Below are 22,274 nucleotides of genomic sequence, written 5' to 3' on the forward strand. Positions count from 1 at the left end.
CGTGAGCTCAGTTGGTTCGACTGCTCGTGGTTCCGGGCTGCTTCCTCGAAGTTCAACTGGGTTTGGGATCATTACCCAGCGCCTCCACCAGAATTGTTACGTACAATCCAAATGGTGTACGAATAACTGTTTATTGGGGCGAACTTGTGCCCGAAAAGTAGCGGCGTCTGTAACAGGCGATCAGCAAAAAGGGATCAATCTCCGAGAGAGAAAAAACCCTCGAGCGGTGGTCCACTTCTTTTTCATCAAAATCCCGTGCTGAGGAAGCGCGCGCCGTCACGGCCTTTTCTTGTTTGATCATCAAGCCGCTGATCTCTTGGGGGGGGGGGGCGCGCGAACTAGCGCGCGTAGTTTGAATACTGCGTTCGCCTTGCGTCAATATTTTCAAAATAAACGTCGCGGAAAAACGCTCAATTTCGAATGAATTCCACTTGCCCTTGTCGCGGGCGTGCGCCCCAAGATCTAAGGAGTTATGTACGGCAAGAACTGGTCCTGTTTTCACGTCGCTTATTTACATTGACATTGGTGGGCTGACGTCACATACCGTACGCTCTTCATCAAAACTTCGGTAAATGCTAGCTAAAATTTAAAAAAAAACAGACGAAAAATGTCCCGTATCCTTATTATAGTCTGCGTTTCAAATGGTGCCTCATTAAGAGCGTTGAAGTGACATTACTTTACTTGGCATGTAGAATTTTGTTCTTCTGTTGAGTAGCATGAATAAGGAGTACCTTGGTTTGGGCTAGCTGCTTCATATCATTTGGAAATAGAAGTGCAAAGACGAGGGGAAAAGAAAGACAGCGCTCTTTGTCTCTATGTCTTTCTTATCCCCGCGTCTTTGCACTGCCCCTTCAAGATCAGCATAATGAAAGTCGAGAAAAAATAATGAAACACGCAAACTAAATCTGAGCTTGTTATTATTTTTATTTTCGTTTTTAATAGCCTCGAGATGCTGTTCACTAATCGGCCCTAGTTTCGCATCCGCCATGGTGGGCCATTCGCTGTATAGTGTGCTCCGCTGCTGACTCGAATGGCGCGCGTTCGATTGTGGCCGCGGCGGTCACATCCAGATGGAGGCGAAAAAGTAGCTGCCCGTGTACTGCGTGTAGTCAGTGTACATTAAAGAACACAAGATGGTCAAAATTTGCGGAGACCTCTACTACGGCATCCCTCACATTCACATCGTGGTTTTTTACGTTACTACTACTACTACTACTACTACTACTACTACCACTACTACTACTACCACTACTACTACTACTACTACTACTACTACTACTACTACTACTACTACTACTACTACTACATTTCGCTTGCGTTCGTCTTCTCGTCGTTCCTGCCTCGTGTTTTCGCCAACCCTGACAACGCTTAGCTTAGTAATTGAGTTTGGTGCATCGTCTCTGGCCGCAGTTTCAGCGCAGTGATGCGATGTATTGCGGCCAGAATACAGGATCCTTGCCAGCCTCTCCTAAAGTACACGCACTGACTGCTACATCCCACAAAAACTGGTACTACACAATAGAGAACACCGAAACGACACATCGGTGGCGTACGTGCACAACTATAGGCTGGGGCACGTCATGTGCACGGGATATTGCTTAAGCATGTTGTTCATGGTGCGTATGCGTCGTGTGGTATGCGTCGTGTAGTGGAGGGCTCCGGAAATTTCGACCACCTGGGATTCTATAACGTGCACCCAAATCTGATCACACGGGCCTACAACATTTCCGCCTCCATCGGAAATGCAGCCACCGCAGCCGGGATTCGATCCCGTGACCTCACCTACACTCCCTTATTCCTTTCATTTATCTCTTGGTTGTTGTGGGCATAGAAACATGAATACTTGTAATGGATGCTTGCTGAGATTATTAGTCTCATCCAATTCAACTTGGGGCTTCTTGCAACATCTTTGTCAGCCTTTTTGTCATATTCGAATAACTCACAAAAATAAATGTTCTTACAGCACAATGCAGATGAACAGATGCATACATTTGACTATCGGCCTTTTTGTGGTGGCCCTAAAGCTCCCTTGCCTGGCTGGTCAAGACTGTGAGAAAGAAGCCAAAACTGAAGCGCAAGAGGCAAGTGACTTGATGTACGTTTTTGTATTGCCGATGACTGTGCGTGCGCCACTGTGAATCGGAGTTCATTTACATGACTATTTCGTGGCATTAGAAGTCGAACGACTTGCCGGGCCAGTTGTGATCAACTGCAGCAACTTGTCTTTGGCCGCGTGTCTGCGCAGTGGTACAATGCGTTGTGCTCAGTGATCTCGGTCACTTCCGTCGCGTTACTTGCTTATCGGCACTGCCTAATGTTTCAATTCCGACGTGTATTGAATAAGCGCACATGTTTCACACTGACAGTGCGTTCCTCTCCTCTCTATTTTTTTAGGGGCGAAGCTCCTTAGGGCGTGGGCTGTGCGTCCCCTGTAGCCTGTATGTAGCCACCTCTAGTTTAGTTCTTGCAGTGTTCACTAGATGGCGGTACCGTCCCCTGTATGTAGCCACCTCTAGTTTAGTTCTTGCAGTGTTCACTAGATGGCGGTACCGTCTCCTGTATGTAGCCACCTCTCGTTTAGTTCTTGTAGTGTTTACTAGATGGTGGTACTTGTAGCTGATGATGAAAAGATGCAAGATGTTATAAACTAGAAAGCGGTACTTGTAGTTGATGAAAGACGCGAGATCTTATAAAATAGGAATGATGTCACATATGGCGCGTGTCATTGGTTGAAGGCAATCGTTCGATTTAGTGCGGCGACGTACGCTAGGGGGAGCGATGTAATAAAATCGAGTGGGCAAAATGTACAGAGGATTCATGGTTTACCAGGTTTACCTACGGAGCTTCGCCCACTCATCATCATTCACTTCGTGGATATGGCGGAATTTTTTTCATCTCAGAATCATTTTCCCTTGAAGTAGGGTTTCATAACCCGAAGTGATTCAGGTAGTCCTCCCTTCCTTTATTTCTCATATCTCACTTTCTTGTTTCAGAGTGCTCAAGCCACATTGACAATGACGTTCAGTACCTGTTAAAACAAGATGTCATTGCCCTGTAGGGAAACGGGGGTCAGCAAACCTTCACGTGCGTGGGCCTGTCTGCTACTTTATACAGCACAGCTCTAGGCACCCGTTACTACGTGAAGCAGCGTTCGCATCGGCGTCACCGTAAAAGCGAACGAGAGGAGGAAAGAACTTTATTTGGAGTCCGGCGAGTATATGTGGTGGGCGATTGGCCCCGCCTAGGTTACGGCCAGGAGTCCTTGAATCCTGGCGGCTTCCTCAGCCCGCTAGACAGCCCACATTTGGTCTTCGAGGACGGAGCTGAGCATTGCGGCTTCCCAGCGCGCGCGAAGGCTGTCAGCGGAGGCCGCATACTTGTTATGAGTACTAATCCCTCTACATTCCCATAACATATGCTCCAGAGTGGCTCTGGAGTCGCAACGCTTGCACCTGTTCGCTTTGTATATATGAGTATATATAATGTGCAATAGTGCAAGATTCGGATACGTCCTAGTTTGTAACTGCCTCCATTTGACAGACTGTCTTTTCGTTAATTTTGGGTGAGGGGTGGGAATATGCCCCTTCGTAATCTATAATGTTTTGTAATTTCATTGTATCTTGTCATTCTGTCTTCCCACTCCCACTCGTCTGCCGCGCCGTAATCACTGGAGGAGGCTGGGCTGGCACTTGAGAAGGCAGCTCGGTCGGGGAGCCCTCGAGCTGCGTCATGTACACCCCCATTGTAGCTGTCCCCCACGATGGCATGAGCTGGTGTCCATATAATGTATGTATTTCTGGGGCTTGTTCGACACGCTCCTTGTAGAATACGTAGTGCCTCCTGGGAGATGCCGCCGTTAACAAAGTTTCTCACTGCCGTTTGAGAGTCACGGACAATCAAGAGCGAAAAAAATTGGCCCATATCAGCACGTTAATCTGCAAATGTCGTCGAAAGACCATAGTCGCACGTGTGGAAGGAGTGAACAAGACATTTATTTGATGTTCTGCGCGAGAAATCGGTACATGGAATTCTAGAGGCGCTGCGTTAGAGTGCCTCGAGCATGCAGGGGAGGCGAACGAGCACATCAAGTCACGTCACACGTGAGACATGAGCGCCATCTGGCAGTTTTCTTGGAAAACGTAGCGCGGCTCTGAGACAGGCGTGCGCGTCCGTCTCAGAGGTGATAAGGTGTAGAACGCAAGGTGACGGGTAGGTGCCACCACCGTATCGCCTTAGCAAAACGTTGGAAACCCTCGCCTTTTCGTGCAAGCGTTGCATGGCCAGCGCAGCGTGTTAAACGCTACGATACTTGAATTACTTATGTATGCCTTTTCTAGTAAAATACAAGCATACAGAATATATGCGTGTTGTTATTGTGCCTCAGATATGCGCAATAATTGCTTTTACAGACGGTAGTCTTTCTTGGGGACCTTCGATGGAAGAATTTTGATCTGTTTGTCTGTCTGTCTGTGCATTTGTCTGTTTGTCAACTTTTAATGGCACCGGGTACTTCAAACAACTGACCCCATCTGCACCGCCCACCAATGTTGTTCAAGCTTCAGCGTTCATACTTGTGAAATTGTCAATTAAAGAGCAATTATTGCGCATGTATGGGGCACCATAACAACACGTATATACTCTGAATGTGCATCTTTTACTAGAAAAAGCATACATAGGTGATTTTAAGGACCGTAGCGTTTATCACGCTGCGCTGACCATTCAACGCTTGCACGAAAAGGCGAGTGTTTCTAACGCTTTGCTAAGACGAGACGGTGGTGGCACCTACCCATCACCTTGCGTTCTACACCTTATCACCTCTTAGACGGGCGTGCACACCCGTCTCAGAGCCACGCGCTTCGTTTTCCGATAAAACTGCCAAATGACGCTCATGTCTCACGTGTGACGTGACTTGATGTGCTTGTTCGCCTCCGCTGCACGCTCTAGGCACTCTAACGCAGCGCCTCCAGAATGCCATTCACCAATTTGTTTGCGCAGAGCATCAAAGAAATGTTTTGTTCACTCTCTCCATATGCAAGCCTATCGTATTTCAACGAAATTGGCAAATTAACATGCAGATACGGGGTCAATTGACAATCGCACAAGTATGAACGCTGAATCTTGAGCAACATTGATGGGCGCTGCGGATGAGGTCAGCCGTTTGGGATATCGTCTGGTCACTCTCGTGCCTTTTAAAGTATCGTTAAGGGTGGACAAACAGACACACCAAAATTTTTGCGTCTAAGGTCCCCAAGAAAGACTACCCCATGCCTTTCCATATATCGTGTCAATGGCCTCTAATCTCGCTTTCTTCCTCCATCGCGTGCGGATCCAAGGGGGGAGTAACGAGGTGGCACACAGCCTTGCCACGTCGAATACTGGAGTTCTTCCTCGTCATCTCTGACCTTTCATGCGTGCACATCCTGATCTGGGTAGCCTCCTCTACGCAAGCTTGTCACCAAATTCTCACGTTGAAATAGCACGCGTTTGGCTCTTCCTCAAGTACATTACCCGGAAGAGACTCAAAGACGACCCCTTTCTTCCTATACTTCTGAAACTCACCCTGAGCCGATCCCAGGAAACACTCAGTGACAAAGTACTTGCAAACGCACCCACCACCCCTAATATAAATCCTTAATGACAGGCTCTTGCTGACCAGAAGAGGGTAATGAACACCTCTGTCCCCTGCATATGTACCTTTTGCCACTCTTCATGCACGGCCAACATGCATTGCCTCATTCTACACTGTCCACCGATACATTATTATCGACAGAGCAACGCAACTTTTCTAGATACCGATTCGGAAGCGGTTCAAAAGGACATCCTAGAGAACCCTCACCGACTTGCCACATTAGCTCATATTAGAATCAGCAGCTGCTTGGCGCGCGTGATGTAGTGTGTGTCGATCAAGGAGGTTTGAAACTCATTGGTGCCGATCACCCGTTCACTTTTCCTAGTCTCCCCATCGGTGTCCTCAGGTCCTACCTTTCCCTAATAAACACATTCATGTATCAATCTATCTTTCGTCACGTCTCTTGGACCCTCGTCTGGAGCTCGTGAGCATGCAGGACGCGCAGATGCAATGCAGCTGGCTTCGCTTGTCGTAACGAAGCTGTTGCCGTTTCGCTGGGTTCGCGACACCTGCAATGCAGACTGCTGTGTCTGGCGCTCGAGTGCTGGAAGTTTCTGTCGCAATATATTACGTTATTGGAAATGAGGACAGCCACAACTGCAAACACAGGGGCATTGCGCCAGCACGAATCGACGCTAGGAATTCGCACTCGGCAGTATCGTTATCATTGGGGAATTTTAGGGGCGAAGCTCCTCTTTGTCTATCCTTGTCCTGCGTGTGGCGTAACCGAGAGAAGAAGAGACGAGAAAAAAATAGAGGCAGTATATCTCGAACAGTATAATAGACGGCGCAGTCTCATAGAAGTACAAAGAAACTGCAGTGGAGTGGGGATATTCTATATGGCGCTGTACCGCTACTCTCCGATTGGCTGCTACGCAGGTTTCGCTTAGGTGCGTGAAGAAGAAGTGCCTCCCTCAGTCTGCTAGGTAGTCGCCGTACGTGACGGATCATTGGTGAGGAATGAACGAAGTAGAGCGGCAGGCGCGTTGAAGACGATTGCGCTTGGCTTCTTTGGCTGGCGTCTCGTCGGCGTTACCCGCGCGCCGTCTGCATTCTCGAGTGTTATCGGACGCATAAACGCATGCATGAATTGAATAGATGAACACACGGATGGATGGATGGACGCACACAGACAGACGGGCGGACAGACGGACGGACGGATGAATAGATGGACGGGCGGACGGATGGATGGACAGACAGACACACAGACAACATATAGATGGACAGACGCATGTACGAACGCACAGACAGATAGACGGACGGATGGATGGTAGGATGCACGGATGGATGTACGCATGGATGGACGCACGGACGGACACATGGACGGACGCACGCACCAACACATGGACGGACACATGGACGGACAGAAGTATGGACAGACAGACAGACAGACAGACAGACAGACAGACAGACAGACAGACAGACAGACAGACAGACAGACAGACAGACAGACAGACAGACAGACAGAATAACGGCTGGATGTACGGACGCTTCGTCCCACCCGTCATCATTCTCTCCGTGGATATCCTGCGATTTTTTTAGTGTGCGACCCAAGGACAGCAATAAGAAACCATGGAGCCTTAAAAGAAATGAAACTAAAGCATATTACACACTAACCTAGGCATGTTCTATTCTAAAACTGTCTAACTACCTAATTGATGCTAGTTGACCGATTAATTATAAGCGCTATAAAAAATCTTAGCGAGCGTTACATAACGGCAAACCGTCTCTGGTTTGTTTCTTTGAAATGTGGTTACCAGTGCTTTTTTGTTTTGTTTTTGTGTGTTAAACACACTATATATATATATATATATATATATATATATATATATATATATATATATATATATATATATATATATATATATATATATATATATATATATATATATATATATATATATACAATGAGCATCCGTGATCTCGCATTTCTTTAAAAAATGTCTTGTTCACTAAGTAGTAAGACGGATTTCAACCATCGTCCAATATTGTTATTTGTGTTGTAGATTTAGGAGCAGCCTTTTATACTGTTGTATCAGTTATTCCGCTGACGTACCATCCAGCGGGCTCGGTCTCCACTCTGCTGCACGTTTTGTTATCACTTATTTATTTTATTTGCATCGTTCTAAATCTTTAGGTCATGCATAAGATGATGATTTTTCGCTCACAACCAACGACCCCGACGCCGACACTCACGGAGGAAGGAAAGGTAGGAGAGGGCATGCCCAGCCGGCGCGTAGCGTGAAAAGTGTGGTGGATATGACATCACGGTGGCCATTTCCACTGGACACAATGGCAGCGTTGCTATGGTTACGTGTTGTGCAGTGGAGCTGGTCTAGCAGTGAGCGGCCGCGGCTGGCGGCGGCATGTGTGCCTCCCCAGGTCTCGTGCTGAGCAGTGGCGGACAATATCCGTGCTCTGCGCCGCGTTATTGGTTACACAATGTTCTCCTGGCAGTTACTGTACTCTTAGGAACGTTTACAAATCCCTTTGTAAACGTTGCGGGGTTCTAGCAGTGCGTAGAACGAGTGGATATCCATGTGTCGTGTTGCGGATGACGCGGATGAAGCAGTTTGTGTTCAACGAAATCGCGCTGGGCACCATCACGAAGCTGAACGATGACGAACGCCTTGCAGGTCAGTGATGGTTGAGCAGTCCTCCTGCTTGTGACAACGGACGACGCTGTTGAGCCCAGCAAGACGCCATGAGGACCATGTGCACATACGTAGTTTCGTGTTGTGAGTGTACAGTAACAACTTGCATGTCGTATTAAAACACCTTTTTTGTTCTGCTTCGTACACTCTCCACCAGCATTGCATGTAATCTCAACGTAACAGCAACCGCGTTCAAGTGTCACTTGCACAGTGCTCAAAGTCGCCACGGTCGCAGAATGCTGACGCCGGTGAGTTTCACGCGGAACACGGACACAGTGGCAGGACACTGCGTCAGTCGCGTGGCGGAATGCAACCGTAGAAGGCGCACGACCGATCGTGTTGTCTGTACAGTTGCTGAATTAATGACGTGAAATCACTCGCCGTTGTCAGTGCATCTAGCGCACGTTCTCTCGTAGTTGCTTCGTTGTCGGCGAGCCGTTACTCCCTGTTATTACTCGGACCAAATGATTTCGCCGAAGGTGTGCCGCTGGATGAGCCCCGTTCCATTAGTTTCGGATCGTTACGACACACGCGCTGCGCAGCCCACGTGCTTTTCGAGCCGGAGAGAGAGTCGTGCCTTCTGCTTTACATTCGGATGTAAACAAGAGAGGAGAATTTGCCCAGTCAATATGGCCAACTTCCGGCTCCATCGCGGCTTCACAACGAGTGACGTCAGGGCCTCTCCTACCTTTCCTTCCTCCTTGCCGACACTGGAATTCCGGCGAAACGAGCTCTTTACCGCTATCACGTTGAAACTGTTGTTGATGGCTGGGCAGAAATGCGGCCTTCTTAAGGAAGTGTCTCGCTGATTAAGCACTTGCATGAACCTCCTATTCATAGAGCGAGAAAAAAAATGGCAGCATATCCACGGGGTGAATAATGGAGAGTGGGGCGAAGCATTGGTCAGTACATTCGTTCTTGTTTCCATGCATCCATGCGTCCGTCTGTGTGACCGTAGGTGCATCCATCCGCCCGTCCGTGCGTGCGTCTGTTCGTGCATCCGCACGTCCATCCGTGCGCCCATCCCTGCGTTCGTCCATGCATCCGCCCCTGCGTCCATTCATGCGTCCATCCGTCCATGCAGCCATCCGTGCGTCCATCCATGCATCTGTCTGTGTGTACGTTCGTCCATCTAGCCAGCACTCCGAGTACCACCATCTCGCATCTTTTCGTCATATATTCCGCATATATAAGCACCGCCATCAGGCGGACATTCCAAGGACTAAACAACAGGTGGCACACGCACACTTTCTTACGGCTTGCGCTTCGTGTCTACTTCCCACCTTTAACCACCTCGAGTTCATGGTATAGGCACCCGGCGATGGAGTTTACGAGATCATATGGTAGCGCCAGAACACATAGCCTAGCGAGTAGGTGCCGCAAAACCGAGTCCTCCAATTCGTAGCCTAGCGAGTAGACGCAGCAAAACTGAACTTGCACGTGCATATCATTTTCTTTTTTAGTTGTGAGCAAGGGGGTCACGGCTGATGTAAGCGCTCAGGAAGCGTTCTGTGAAAACGTGCCAAAAAGGGCACTGACACTTCAGCGTGTCACTGTGTTGAGCGAGAGTTCCATTTTCTTAGTATCCCTGGCGGTCGGTACCAACACTGCTCAGGAGGACTAAAGAGCTTTGTCGCGCACTCTGGTCTACTATCGCGTGCCTATATACTAGTTCACTGTATTCATGGCACTGCAGCCCAACGCTTGCTAAACCTTTCTAAAACCAAGGAGGTTATGCCCAGTGAATATAACGTAGCAACCCTTTCTTGTCAGATAATGCTCAATGTACATGCCAATGGCTGCTAATGGGGAATGAGAGACAGGAGAATTCGGTTTTTAGTTAACGCGCACGCTACGAATTTTATTGTTCAACATCGCACAGGAGAAATCTCCCACCGGCAACACCTTGCAGGTCAAAACGTAAGACTGGTTACGCACTACGACTACGACGAGGAACGAACGGGTGCCACTTTAAGAAGCTTCGCCCCTAAAAAGGCTCGACGTTGTCGTCCCTGCGAGGACTAGTCCGGAGACTGTCGTCGACGCGATGGCCTCCATAGTTGGTCTCTCAGAGGTACACTGCGTTCAGCACATGGGAGGCATTAACTTCCAAGTAACTGTCAAGATCATGGCTTCCATGACTCTCATCGTCGACGCTGGCTACCTGACCATCGGTGGCAAGCGTATTTCTCTCGTTCCCGTCGGCCCGCAGGTAACTAATGTTGCTTGCCCGTTCTTACCAGCCTTCGTCTCCAACGAGGTACTCGTACAGGCTTTGTCCCCATACGGCAAGGTATTGACTGTGACCGCTGGCTTCATGAGCGCAAGACGCGGAGTTCTCACAGGTACACGCTTTTTCCAGATGTAAATGAGTTCCACGAATCCCGTCCCCGACTATCTTCGCGTTTCCGGTCATCGAGTCACCTTCGCCTACCGTGGTCTGCAACGTGTTTGTCGTCGGTGTGGCTCTAGTGGTCATTATCGAGCTCAGTGTACAACACCATTCTGTGGTCGCTGTGGTGTACACGGACACGAAAGTGAAGGTTGCGACCGCCCCTGCCGACGTTGTGCACGAGATAACCACCCTACCACCGTCTGCCCTATGCGTCGTTCATATTCCAATGCTACTGCGGGGACCTTTCCTGCCCTACCATCCGTGTCACCAACGGCAGCAGATGAACGAGAACCCGGAGCTGTACTAGAAGAACGCCAGAATCCCATTCTGAGCGCTACATTACACGACGAAGTAGTGTGAAGCTTGGCCAACCCGAGAGCACCACGTTTGCCAATCTCAGCGATAAGAACAGCTACCGCGGTTGAACTCGCATCTGTCCCAGGCAAACATGCCGTGCCATGTTAGACGTCGGCCCAAGCCGAGAAAAAACGCTGGTAGGCACCGAGGCACCGGTCTCGTCGTTAAATCTAGCAGCTGAGTGCTCAGTAGACGCCGACGTCGCGAGATCGGCGCTGGTGTCTCGCCAGGAGCAGAATTGAAGCCGAATGAGCAAAGCCCATTAGCTCATTCTGAAAGCCAGGCTCGCGACTTCCTTGAACAAGTAGAAAGACGCCATGGAAGCTCTTTACTGACGCGTCTCGACAAGCAATCCGCGATCAAAGTCGTTGGAGGCGGCGACAACGTTAACGCTGCAGCCCTACCACTATCTGATTCGTCAGACAGCAGCTTCAGCCTCGAAGTCGACAGTAGCATCGGACTCTCTTCTAGCCTAGGCGGATGTGACGTAGAAATGCAAGCCCCGCGACATTTCAAGCGTATTCACAAGTCTGGCACCAGCTCAGACGGCACCCAAGATAGCCGCTCCAAATCCCAGCAACTGAAGAAGCCACGACCCTCTTCTGGAGGGTCGAATTGTGCTGTGTAGTGTATGTACTCCACTTCTCCCGGACAGATCCCCGGGGTACCGAATCGAAAAACACGACCAGGTTAGTCACTCGCAATCATTTCAATATACATAACACCCTGAAAATCATTTCTTTTAATGTTCAAGGGTTCAGTAACCCAGTAAAGCAAGCTGACGTTATCAGCATAGCCCGCGAAGAACATTGTGTGTGTTTAAAAAACAATTTTTTTTTACCATTGGCCCTGTTCGTGGTGCATTCAAACGCGCATTTAATTTAAACTGATATTATTCTTTCGCGACACCCCACTTTAGTGGAATTGGAATTATTATTTTTAACCGCGCTTACACAATTATCATGTTTTCTACGACGGGATTGGACGGGTATGAGCTTTCGACTGCGTCCTATCATCCATCAAGCTGCGCATTTTGTGTATTCATGAGCCAGCTCAAACAGCAATGTCTAACGATTTTTTCCGTGACCTGGACGTGTTTTTTCTAGACGGTCGTCATGTCATACTCCCTGGAGACTTTAATTGTGTATTAGACACGCGAGCTGACGTGCAAAGTCCAGGATGGGGTCGCTCTGATTGCAACGCGCGAGAGCTGCGTTGCCTGGTCCAACATTTCTCTTTGATAGATACGTACAGACTAGTACATGGACCACAGTATGCCTGGACTTGGCGGCGTAGCATGTCGTCTAGTCGGTTAGATCGTTTCTATATGCCGAGTGCGCTAGCTTCTTGCGTATAGCACTCCGATTAAGTAACATTACCACCATCCCCTGTTTATATATTAGACCACCGATTAGTGACGCTCGAGGCTTACTTTTCCTTTTTACCATCAGTGAGACCTTGGCGTCTTGACATCCGCATTCTGCACGACGCGCGTTCACGCTCCAGTTTATCTAGAATCTTGCGCACCTCTGTTTTGGGATCCGGCCCGGAGGTGTGGGACGCGCTCAAGACACAGTGGCGTGTACACTGCTCAGTAGCAGGGTGGGCCCTTAGACGCCGTGCGTCCGAGGAGGAGGAACAAACATTTATTGAAATGGCGTACTAAGGTTTCCGTGGGTGGAGCCCACTGAACACTGAAACCTTAGCTGCTCGGGCCCTTAGCTGCTTAGCTGCTCGGGCCAGTCACTCGGCCTGGTCCAAGGTTGCCCTCTGGCTTCCCAGGTCCTACCGGGTGAGTCGCACCTCCCACGACCAAAGAACTAGCGGACACTGCCACAAAACTGCGTATTGCACGTCGGGTTGATCGGCTAACTCCCTTAATGCGCGCATGGCAGCGAGAGTTAACCGGTCGTTTCCAACGCCTTACTGCAGCTTCGTCGTTGACGGCGGCTGCTTGGCGTTGCAGACGTAATCCATGTGCTCACCCTGAGGTTCTACGCTTTGCGAAAAGCTCGCTTCTCAACCCGCCGAGTCGACTAGGAACTCAGGCCGCCAGATACTTACCAACTGCGTTGCCGCCGACACGTGATCAATCAGTTTTCCTAGCTCACTTTGCCAACATGGCTCGTACGACAGTGTCGTCACATCGCGGTACCACCGAGACAGCCACAATGTTAAGCAGGCCCCCACAAATTTCATCATAAGTAGCTGAACAATTTTGCACAAGTCCGTCAGCTGACGAAGTGAAAAAGGCACTGTCTTCCACGAAGCGTGGCTTGGCCCCTGGGCCGGACGGGTTGCCTGTTGAGTTTTATTTAACGTTTTGGAACTAACTTGGTGCTCTTTTCACCCCTGTTGTTTGCCGCTGTTTTGAGAACTTTGATTTCCCTGATAGCTTTCGCCATGGTCGAATTGTTTTATTACCTAAACATGACCCATCGTCACTTCGCCCAGAGGAGTGGAGACCAATAACGCTCCTCAACGTTGATTACAAAACTTTCGCGGCCGTTATCACTCGGCGTTTGAGAAGCCTGATGCTCTACTTAATGGGTCAGCATAAGGCGTGCCCTATTCCTGGAAGAGAAATCCACAGTCTCTACTTTGTTACGCGTGATATAGTTGCGTACACGTTAACAAGATCAGCTCGGGGACTGTTGGTTTCACTTGACCAGGAAAAAGCCTTCGATCGCCTCGAAAATAGCTTTATATTTAGCGTAATGGCAGAATGTGGCTTCTCCCAAAACTTTATTGAGCTTCTCAGAAACGCATACCAAAATATACGCAGCACGTTGTTTCTTGGTGGTATAGAGAGTGCGCCATTTCCTGTTACCCGTGGTGTTCGCCAGGGGTGTCCTTTATCCCCTCCACTTTTTGTACTCAGCCTCGAACCATTCATGCAATCGCTAATCGCTGATCCATACGTTCGAGGCTATCTCTTTCAGGTAGTGGTACCGTGACAGTGACAGCATTTACTGATGACATCACGTTGTATTCAAAGAATGAGGACAGCTTATCCCGTAGCCTACGACTTTTTGCAGCGTATGGCACGATTTCAGGTGCTGCGTTAAATTTTTCGAAATGTCGATATTTATTCGATGGTTCCCCAGACGCCTGCCTAAGTCCCTTTTTTGGTCTTCAAAAAAGTGACTCCATTCGCATACTGGGGCTTGATTATACTTGCCACGGCTTATCAGCCTCCTTGTGGGTTTCACTAGTCGAAGACGTAAATCGACACGTCCGGGAAGCACAGAAGTGTCATTTTCCGATGCTCGAAAGAAGGTATTTAGCACAGATGGTGTTTTGGGGCCATTCATGGTACATATCTCATGTCGTACAGCCCCCATTACGAATCACTAGGTCGTTGCAATCGCTCATTGGCTCATTTTTCTGGTCGGGTGTAACAGAGCTGGTTTGCCGAGCAGCTCTTGGGCAACCGAGAAACTGCGGTGGATTCGCATTCCCATCCGTCTCTGTTCGCTGCCGGCTGCTTGCCCTACGATTCTTACTTGGGTTGTTGCACGGTGATGAGTGCCCCGCGCGTGATCTTGCCTGCTATTTCTTAGGCACCAAGATACGCTATTTACTACCAGATGCACGGCTTAATTCTGCACCGCAAACACTTAACGTACCTGCATTTTACTGAGCGGCAGTAGCATTTTACCGACACGCGCAGCAAGCTTGTCCCGATGTGGACGTTCTCGAAAGCCGCATATTAGATACAATGGTGGCTCTTCTGCTTCCTCTGGTTCCTCCAGCCCGTCTAGTACGATCGAGACATGTCTCGTGGAGCGCGATAACGGCATCGTTTTTTCCTGGTCACCTCCGTGACTTTGTGTCGTCTTGGATGGAGAGTACTCGCAACACGGGACAGACTGGAGAAGTTGGGCATGGTCCCATCTTCCACTTGTTCTAACTGCCCGTTACAGGAGTCTAACCAGCATGTGCTGCAGCAATGTATCATTGCAAAGGTGTTTTGGAAGTCCGTTCACACTAGTTTTCGTGGCCTAGGGGTTAATCGCTTTGTAACATCTGGTCACTGCTCGCGTAGTCGCTTTGCACGCCTTCTAATAGCTGCGGGAGCTTTTTGTTTGTGGCTTAATAGGTGCGAGGCTGTTGCGGCAGGTCATTGTCGTCGTGCTCTCTTTCTGATTCTGGAACGCTTATTACTCTGAACTCTTATCGTTTCTGTCCGAGGAATTGTTCTTCCTTAGGGAGGAAGAATTTCTGCGACAATGGTCGTGACGCTTTCTGTCCGTAGTTGACAGACGTGTTCGATTAGTCTTACACCTGGCGTGGTTCCTATAGCCAGGTCACCTGTCACTGTCTGATTAGAGCATGTAATCTGTATGTGTCTACTATTTTTATGTGTTTGTATATGCCCCGTATCGGTGTGAGTTCTTGTATATATGTACTTTATTCTAACGTGTAGGTTATGCAGTTTTTACGAATATTAATACCTGTTGTACATATTTCCTAACATCCTCACCAAGTCTTGTAAATTCTGTACATGTACCATCATGTACATTGTTCATATTGTGATTAGTGTATATATGTAGTCTATGTGGTTATTAGTACCATGGACTATGGACACCCTATGGACCTGGACACTTTTGTTTAAATGTGTAATATATGTTGTGCTTTGTCATTTGTTTGTTATTGTGCTTGTTGTACAGGCACTCATTCCTTAAGTTTGTTGCGTCCCATGAGAGAATAAACTGAACTAAACATCAAAGGTTGTAAAGAAGCATTGTATAATGGGGTAGAATGAACGAGTTAAAAAGGTGTAGTACGTCAGGTACGCAACTAATCATGCTTCGGTTGCCCCCATTCTCTCATCGCGGAAATGCGCAGAGAAATTCATACTTTAAGCTTTCCCTAAATCGAACGTATATACTCGCTTACATTAGGCGTACAAACGTCTATAGGACCATGGATTTGCTTAGAAGCTACGTGGCTAGGTTACCAGCGTATCCCGTCATGCGGCGGAATGGTGGCACTTCACGCGAGTGGCTGAACAAAGCACTGGCTGAACAAAGCAGTGGCCGAACAAAGCACAACAAAAGCCTCTCCGATCAGCTCTGGCAAAGTACCTCGCCGAAGCTAATGACGGAGACCACAGCCAAACCTTTAGTGTAACTCGACGACATGTGATTCGGTCGATGGCATGGTTGACATCTCAGTGGTGCAGCAGATCGCTTCGTGCAATTTACCATCCTGTCACAATACCCGGTGAGTAGCAGTACTGTGGAATATAATGAGAGGTCCAATAAGCATGCACACTGTTAAGGATGTGTCTGAAGGTTGGGACTTCTCGAAGCCTTTTTTTTTAGGGGTAGGAGCGGGGAGGGGGGGGGGGAGCTGGCGCGAGCCTCAGTTAGTGTGTCAACTTTCCTGAATACAGTACGCCGATTAGGCCAAATACAACACTTTTTGAAGGCGTTCATTAGAAAGAATTTGTGATCACTCATTTCATTACGCAGCTGTTGCAGACATTCAAGTTTTTCACCTTGGTGGCCATGACAGAACCAGAGGGGAAAATACAGTGCGTGGTGTTCGAACAGACATACGTTGATCGGAATGAATTAAGCAAGTTACCTTATGGACGCTACAATGTCACTTATATGGACGGCACGGTGAAAAGGTACGTTGATGACAAATCGTACCAGCGTGAACGTGGTTTCATGGCGGTTTTTTGACAATAGCGCAGATGTTACTATAGTCATAAAGAACCATACATGCGTAAAAAGTCGTCACTCCCGTAGGGCCCTGCGGCCGAGCTACTGCGTTGCTTTCAGCGCCACGAGTGGCGCTGAAAGCAACGCAGTTGTATTTTATTTATGCATAAGGCCAATAAGACCGCCGTTTTGTTTTACTTATGCATAAGACCGATAATGTCTTATGCATAAATAAAACAAGAAAAATTGTTTCCGATGCTGGGATTTGAAACCGTACCCCCATGCTCTGAAAACGTGTGTATTTACCACTAGGCTACGCCCCCATTGTTTTTTTATTGCCAGACAATGACACACTTTTATTGCCAGACATTGACTCCCCATCCTTTGCAGCCACAGCTCCTTTTCCTTCTCCTGGACACGGTCGTGCACATCCTTCACATATTTCTGCCATGTGTCCGCCGGGAAGAAGCCATATTTTTTCTCAAGGCGGTATATGCGGTTGTCCAGTTGGTGCGCATTCACGTCGCTGGGAGGTAGTCAAAGACGTGTCGGGCGAGTCACTCCTTCTGCAGAAAAGGCAAGCGGCCACGGTAGGTCAGTCTGCTTGCCGCCTCCCGTGCTTCGAAGATGGACCACCCGAGATCTCCTTGAACAGCCTTAATAGCCACTGCCCCATGTGATCCCAAATCAGTGTGGCCGACCTCTCGCTTCCGTCGTTCCAGCCATTCCCTGGTCGCATCAGACTGGCAGACAACGGCGTTGCAGTAATTCAGTGCCGGCACATGCACAAGCTTCCACATGTCGCGAACCGGGAGATATCTATTGAATCCCTATATGCTTCTGCGCTGGAGAACCCACTGTGCCCGCAGGGCCATCCGTCTGACTATTTCCTCGTGTTCCCTATAAATGTCGCCTCCTGCACACAGCGTCACTCTTAAGTACTTGTAAGATGAGGCAACCCCCCACGCCTGTCCAGACAGTGCCAGGGTTTCGTTGCCCAGTGTCACACCCACCAGCTACCGTCGTCTTCTTGGCGTTATAGTGAAGCCCCAGCTTTTCGGCTTACGCTGCACAGATGTTGAGTAGTTCCTGCATGTCTTGATGGCTTTCTGTCATTAAAACGATGTCATCTGCAAACGCTAGTCCCGGTATCTTGCGATCTTTGTCTATATGGTAGTACTGTACTTCAAGCTGAAGCCAAGAGAAGACCTCTCTATCGCTCGCTCAAATCCGGACACATACAATAGGTATAGTATCGGCTATAGTGGGCAGCCCTGACGAAGACCCCTCTAAACCCCCACAGATTCTCACGTGATCAAAGCAAAGGACGTCGTAACTGTGTTGCTGCTGTACAACTGCTTAATTGTTCTAAGTAATGTTTGTGCGAGACCCAGCTCCCTCAGGCAGTTAAAGAGACTGGCATGCGGAACATTGTCATATGATCTCTCCACATCCAGCAAGCAGCAAAGCAGTCCACGATTTTCTTTTCTGGCAATCTCGCCACACTGCGTAATCACGAAGAGGTTGTCTTCCCACCGTCTGCCCTTTCGGAAGTCATTCTGCAGTTCTGTGAGACCTTTGGACTCCGCCCACTCAGAGACACAGTCTTTTATCACTTGCGTGAAGGCTCTGTATAGCGTGCAGGCGACTGTCAGTGGTCTGTAGTCGCTTAGATGACTTGCATTGCCTCCTCTCTTGAGGATCAGCACTACTCTGCCGAGTCACGATTCTTTGGGTATCTCCTCGCCATCCAACATGTTGGTGAAGAAACTGGCCAACTGTTCTTTGCAGTCTGAGCCTAGGCACTTAATTAGGCTAGCTGGTAAGCCGTTATGACCTGTGGCTGTGTGCGTCCGAAGGCGTGAGAGTGCCCGTTTGACACTCTTGTATGAGAAAGCCTAGTTTGTCTCTGAGAGGTGCGGAGTGGTCGGCACACTTCGAGTCTTGCTAGTATGACTGTCCTTTGCGTTTGCAGGACTATACAGGGCCACTAAATATGTCGTTACATACCCTTTAAGGTCTACAACCTGCTGTCCTGTTTCACTGTCCATGATTTGGAGCTCCGGCTGTTCTTTTCTATCAAGCGGCCAGACATAGTTTCAGAATTTTGCAGCCATTGGCTTTCCCTCCTCTCGCAGGTCCCGTAGCATCTTGCTATTGGCATTGGCTAGCTTCATTTGAACCAGGGCCTGCATTTCATGCTTCACCTTCACGTAGTGCTGCCGTTTGTCGCTACAAGCCTCGGGGTCTTTTGTCTTGACCACACGGAGGTGGGCACGGTTTGCTTCTCGGCGTGCCTGCCACGCCTGAGCGACTTCCTTGTCCCACCACTGTTCGCGCATGTGGAGCACAAGGCTCTTGTTGCGGGACATGTGCCGTCGCATGATACTGCGCAGTATGTTGACGCATTCCTCGTTTTTGCCTCTCGTCGCCGTTCACTGTCCTCAAGTTCTGCAGCCACCGTTTCAATAGCTCTAGCTGGAAGGTGCATTTGACCCTCAGATGTCATGCGGCGCTTTGGTTGGAGGTGTTGTGTGCGAAAGAAGTCAATCCGAATACGATTATGATCACTTCCAACGCTATAATGTCATTCTTCATCTATATCGATGGAGTTGAGCAGACGAGTTATGTTATGCGATAAGGGAACATAGTCAGTAGACGTTGCCCTGCCTCGAGCCCACCATGTGTGTTTTCCCTCACATCTGGGATCAAGACTAGCAATATCCAGTTGTAGACGTTCCGCCAACTGCATCAAGAGGCTACGATTTGCGTCCGTGTATGCATCCAGTTCTGATATATGGCCGTTAACGTCTCCAAGGATCAAAACTTCCCGGCCGTCGGTCATGCACTCTGAGTCCTGGCACACACACTCTATCAGAGCCTCGTTGGCCTCTAGCCGAGTACCACTCATTGCCATATATAAAACGCACACCGCGGCAGAAATCCCCACGATCTCGCCCATTATGCACATATGGTCGTTGCAGTTTCTTCCGGCACCTTGCCATTGGATGTCCCGCCACCACATAAAACCGACTCCTCCACCTTTTCGGCTGGTTCAGGATCTATTATTTCCCAGCCAGCACCAGTCTTCATGTGTAGGTGGTTCTTCGGGGTTTCTCAGGTGGGTCTCCGTCACTGCATACAGTGATAGAGATAGCTGATGATAGTTTTAGCAGCGCCATGTCTATGTCGGATAAGTTAGTTTGCAATGCCACCGCTACCCTTATTTTCATTACACTGTCAAGGGTACAGTTTCCCTTCTGTGAATGATAGTATGTAGGTGTTCTGTGGCATGGGTGCGCCATGTCGCAGATGTTCAGGCCCCTCCATGCTCGGCTGCGAAAAGGCTTGAGTGGATACTCTTTACGAAAGTATATTTCTATTTGCTATAGTCGTTTACAGCCTAAGATTACTGTAGGCTCCACCTACAACCGCAACTCCTCCTCTCCGTGAAAATTTGCATTGGTGGCTCATTAAATTAGATTAGCTGATTTCTGTGATGCTAAGTGCCTTTAGCGTACTTTAGATTGGTGGTTTCGTTATGCAGAGACATGATGGTGCTGCTGGTTTTGGTGGAAAACGTTCACTTTTTGCGCCATTCCCGCAAAATTTTTCACATCATCCTCTGTCAAACGTAATGTTTCAAAATGGGGCGATGATTTTTGTAAATATATTGCGCATAGTATCTATATTAGCAGCTAAAAATTACTTACGGTTGCAACCAAAACCACAATGCACGTCTCTCTTTCTCACAGATGAATGGCAGGTGAGCCGCAGTTCTGGGGGCGGCACTTGTATTTCCTCTTAGGTTGTAACCGACTATACCACGTTCCCTCCCCAATTTTTGTTATCCCTCCATTTCACTATCAATAATTATCAGCGCAAACGGCGCCTATACTGTTCGAGAAGCTTGAGGACTGCAGTAGATCGTTTTGTTAAGATTAGGCCCACTTCGTGAACATTGCAGGTTATTCTGGAACCTACGTCGCCGCTAGCAATAACGCTAGAATATTCGATGACGCATGTGTAAATGTCGACACGCTTCGCCGCTTGTCAGTTGATCGACGGCCGACGCTCTGTTCACCGCTATCAGTGCCAGTGGGCATTACTGCAATCTCACCTTCAATTTGCAGGCCGCAAGTTCGGCAAGAACTTCTAACTGTAGTCTGCTGTATTCGTCGACGTCACGACCCCGTGAGAATTCGCAACTTTCACGGATGGTGGCGTCGCCATGCGGCAACCGTCGTAACTGTCGTTTTGGGGATGCCCACGCAGCCAGCCCATGCCATCGTTCGGTCGGCCTCGCTTTGGCGGTTCGCTGGTGCTTTATATTTTGTCGCTGGCAATTTATCTAAGGTTATTCTGAATTCGGTAGTGAACTAGCGAAGTCGGACAGGTACTGCGATTTGTTCGCTTGCTGAGCCGCTAGAAGAATCACGAAGTATGTTGGATGCCGCTGTGCAGACGCCATGCAGTTAAAGGCGACGTTTCCTGTGTTGCACGAGCGCGACCGCTCGATCCTCCCCGGCCTTGGCACGAACAGCGTTCACAAAGTTGTACGTGCTTTCCTTCGCACCACAGCAGACGATGTGTCCGGCGTTCAAAAGTTCTTTTCCTTCAATACACGCCGCACACGCGTTTCTGAACACGAAGAGTCGAATATAATACATGCTAGAGTCAACGGATTTCTCAGCAAAGCCTTGCCAACACGGTGGCTGCAGCCACAAGTACTACGGAGGTCGAAGTCAAGGGCACACCACCGGCGGCTGCCGGCGCGCCGGCTGCATGATCCCCCAAACGACGGCCATGTTGGGCACGCACTAGCGCCCTCTCTAGGCTGTGAAAGTTGCGAATAGCGTTTTCTAAAAGTTGCATCGCCTTTGAGAGAGCGCGCCACGATGCGTCATTACACCTCACGAAGGACGTTTGTGAGAGACGCACCTCGTAGAGAAACATACTTACGTAAAGAGCGGACACTCCCGTGGGGCCCTGCGGCCGAGCTACTGCGGTGCTTTCAGTGCCACGAGTGGTTGGTTAGGCCTGATAATGTCTTCAGCATAAATAAAATAACAGAAATTAGTCTTTCCGATGTTGGGATTTGAACTAGTACATGCTTATCAAGCTATTGTCCTTGCCAGTAGGCTACACACCCGTGCTACCGCAAAGGAAATACATGCGCAGTGCATCTACACCACATAAATGTGTATCCTTTGAGCAAAACAAATGCAGGAAGACAACAATTTCTAGCCAGACTTTACTGGTTTTTGTAGAAAAGCAAAAAACAACCTCAGCGGGACACGATTTAAAGCGGGTATTGCAAATTACAAAAATCAATAAAGTTTCTTCCTTTCACAAATTTGATGTCAAACTTGGGTTTTCATTGTGCTTTTGGAGGCGGCTCTCACATGCCTTGAAAAAGAAGAAAAGGCTAGCATGGGTACACGATCTAGCAGTTAATCAAGCGCTTAGAAGGCTCGAGTGGATACGCTTTTCTTTTATGTTCAAAATTGTTCTTGAGCACGAGAACAAATTGTCCTCACAGGTGAATGCAATAACGTCACCTT

At 48.7% G+C, this 22,274-nt stretch overlaps 1 protein-coding gene across 1 annotated transcript in view; it reads left to right on the top strand.

Moving 5' to 3' along the window:
• LOC119165623 (uncharacterized) overlaps window positions 1–22,274 on the top strand; it is a 52,139-nt gene that overhangs the window by 13,620 nt on the left and 16,245 nt on the right. Inside the window, exons 2-3 of the mRNA XM_037417737.2 lie at window positions 1,964–2,081; window positions 16,516–16,676. Coding sequence (XP_037273634.2) covers window positions 1,968–2,081; window positions 16,516–16,676 — 275 coding nt within the window. The 5' untranslated portion in view covers window positions 1,964–1,967. The remainder of the gene's footprint in view (window positions 1–1,963; window positions 2,082–16,515; window positions 16,677–22,274) is intronic.

This window comes from Rhipicephalus microplus, chromosome 9 (assembly GCF_043290135.1).
Source record: "Rhipicephalus microplus isolate Deutch F79 chromosome 9, USDA_Rmic, whole genome shotgun sequence".
NCBI classification, from domain to species: Eukaryota; Metazoa; Arthropoda; class Arachnida; order Ixodida; family Ixodidae; genus Rhipicephalus; species Rhipicephalus microplus.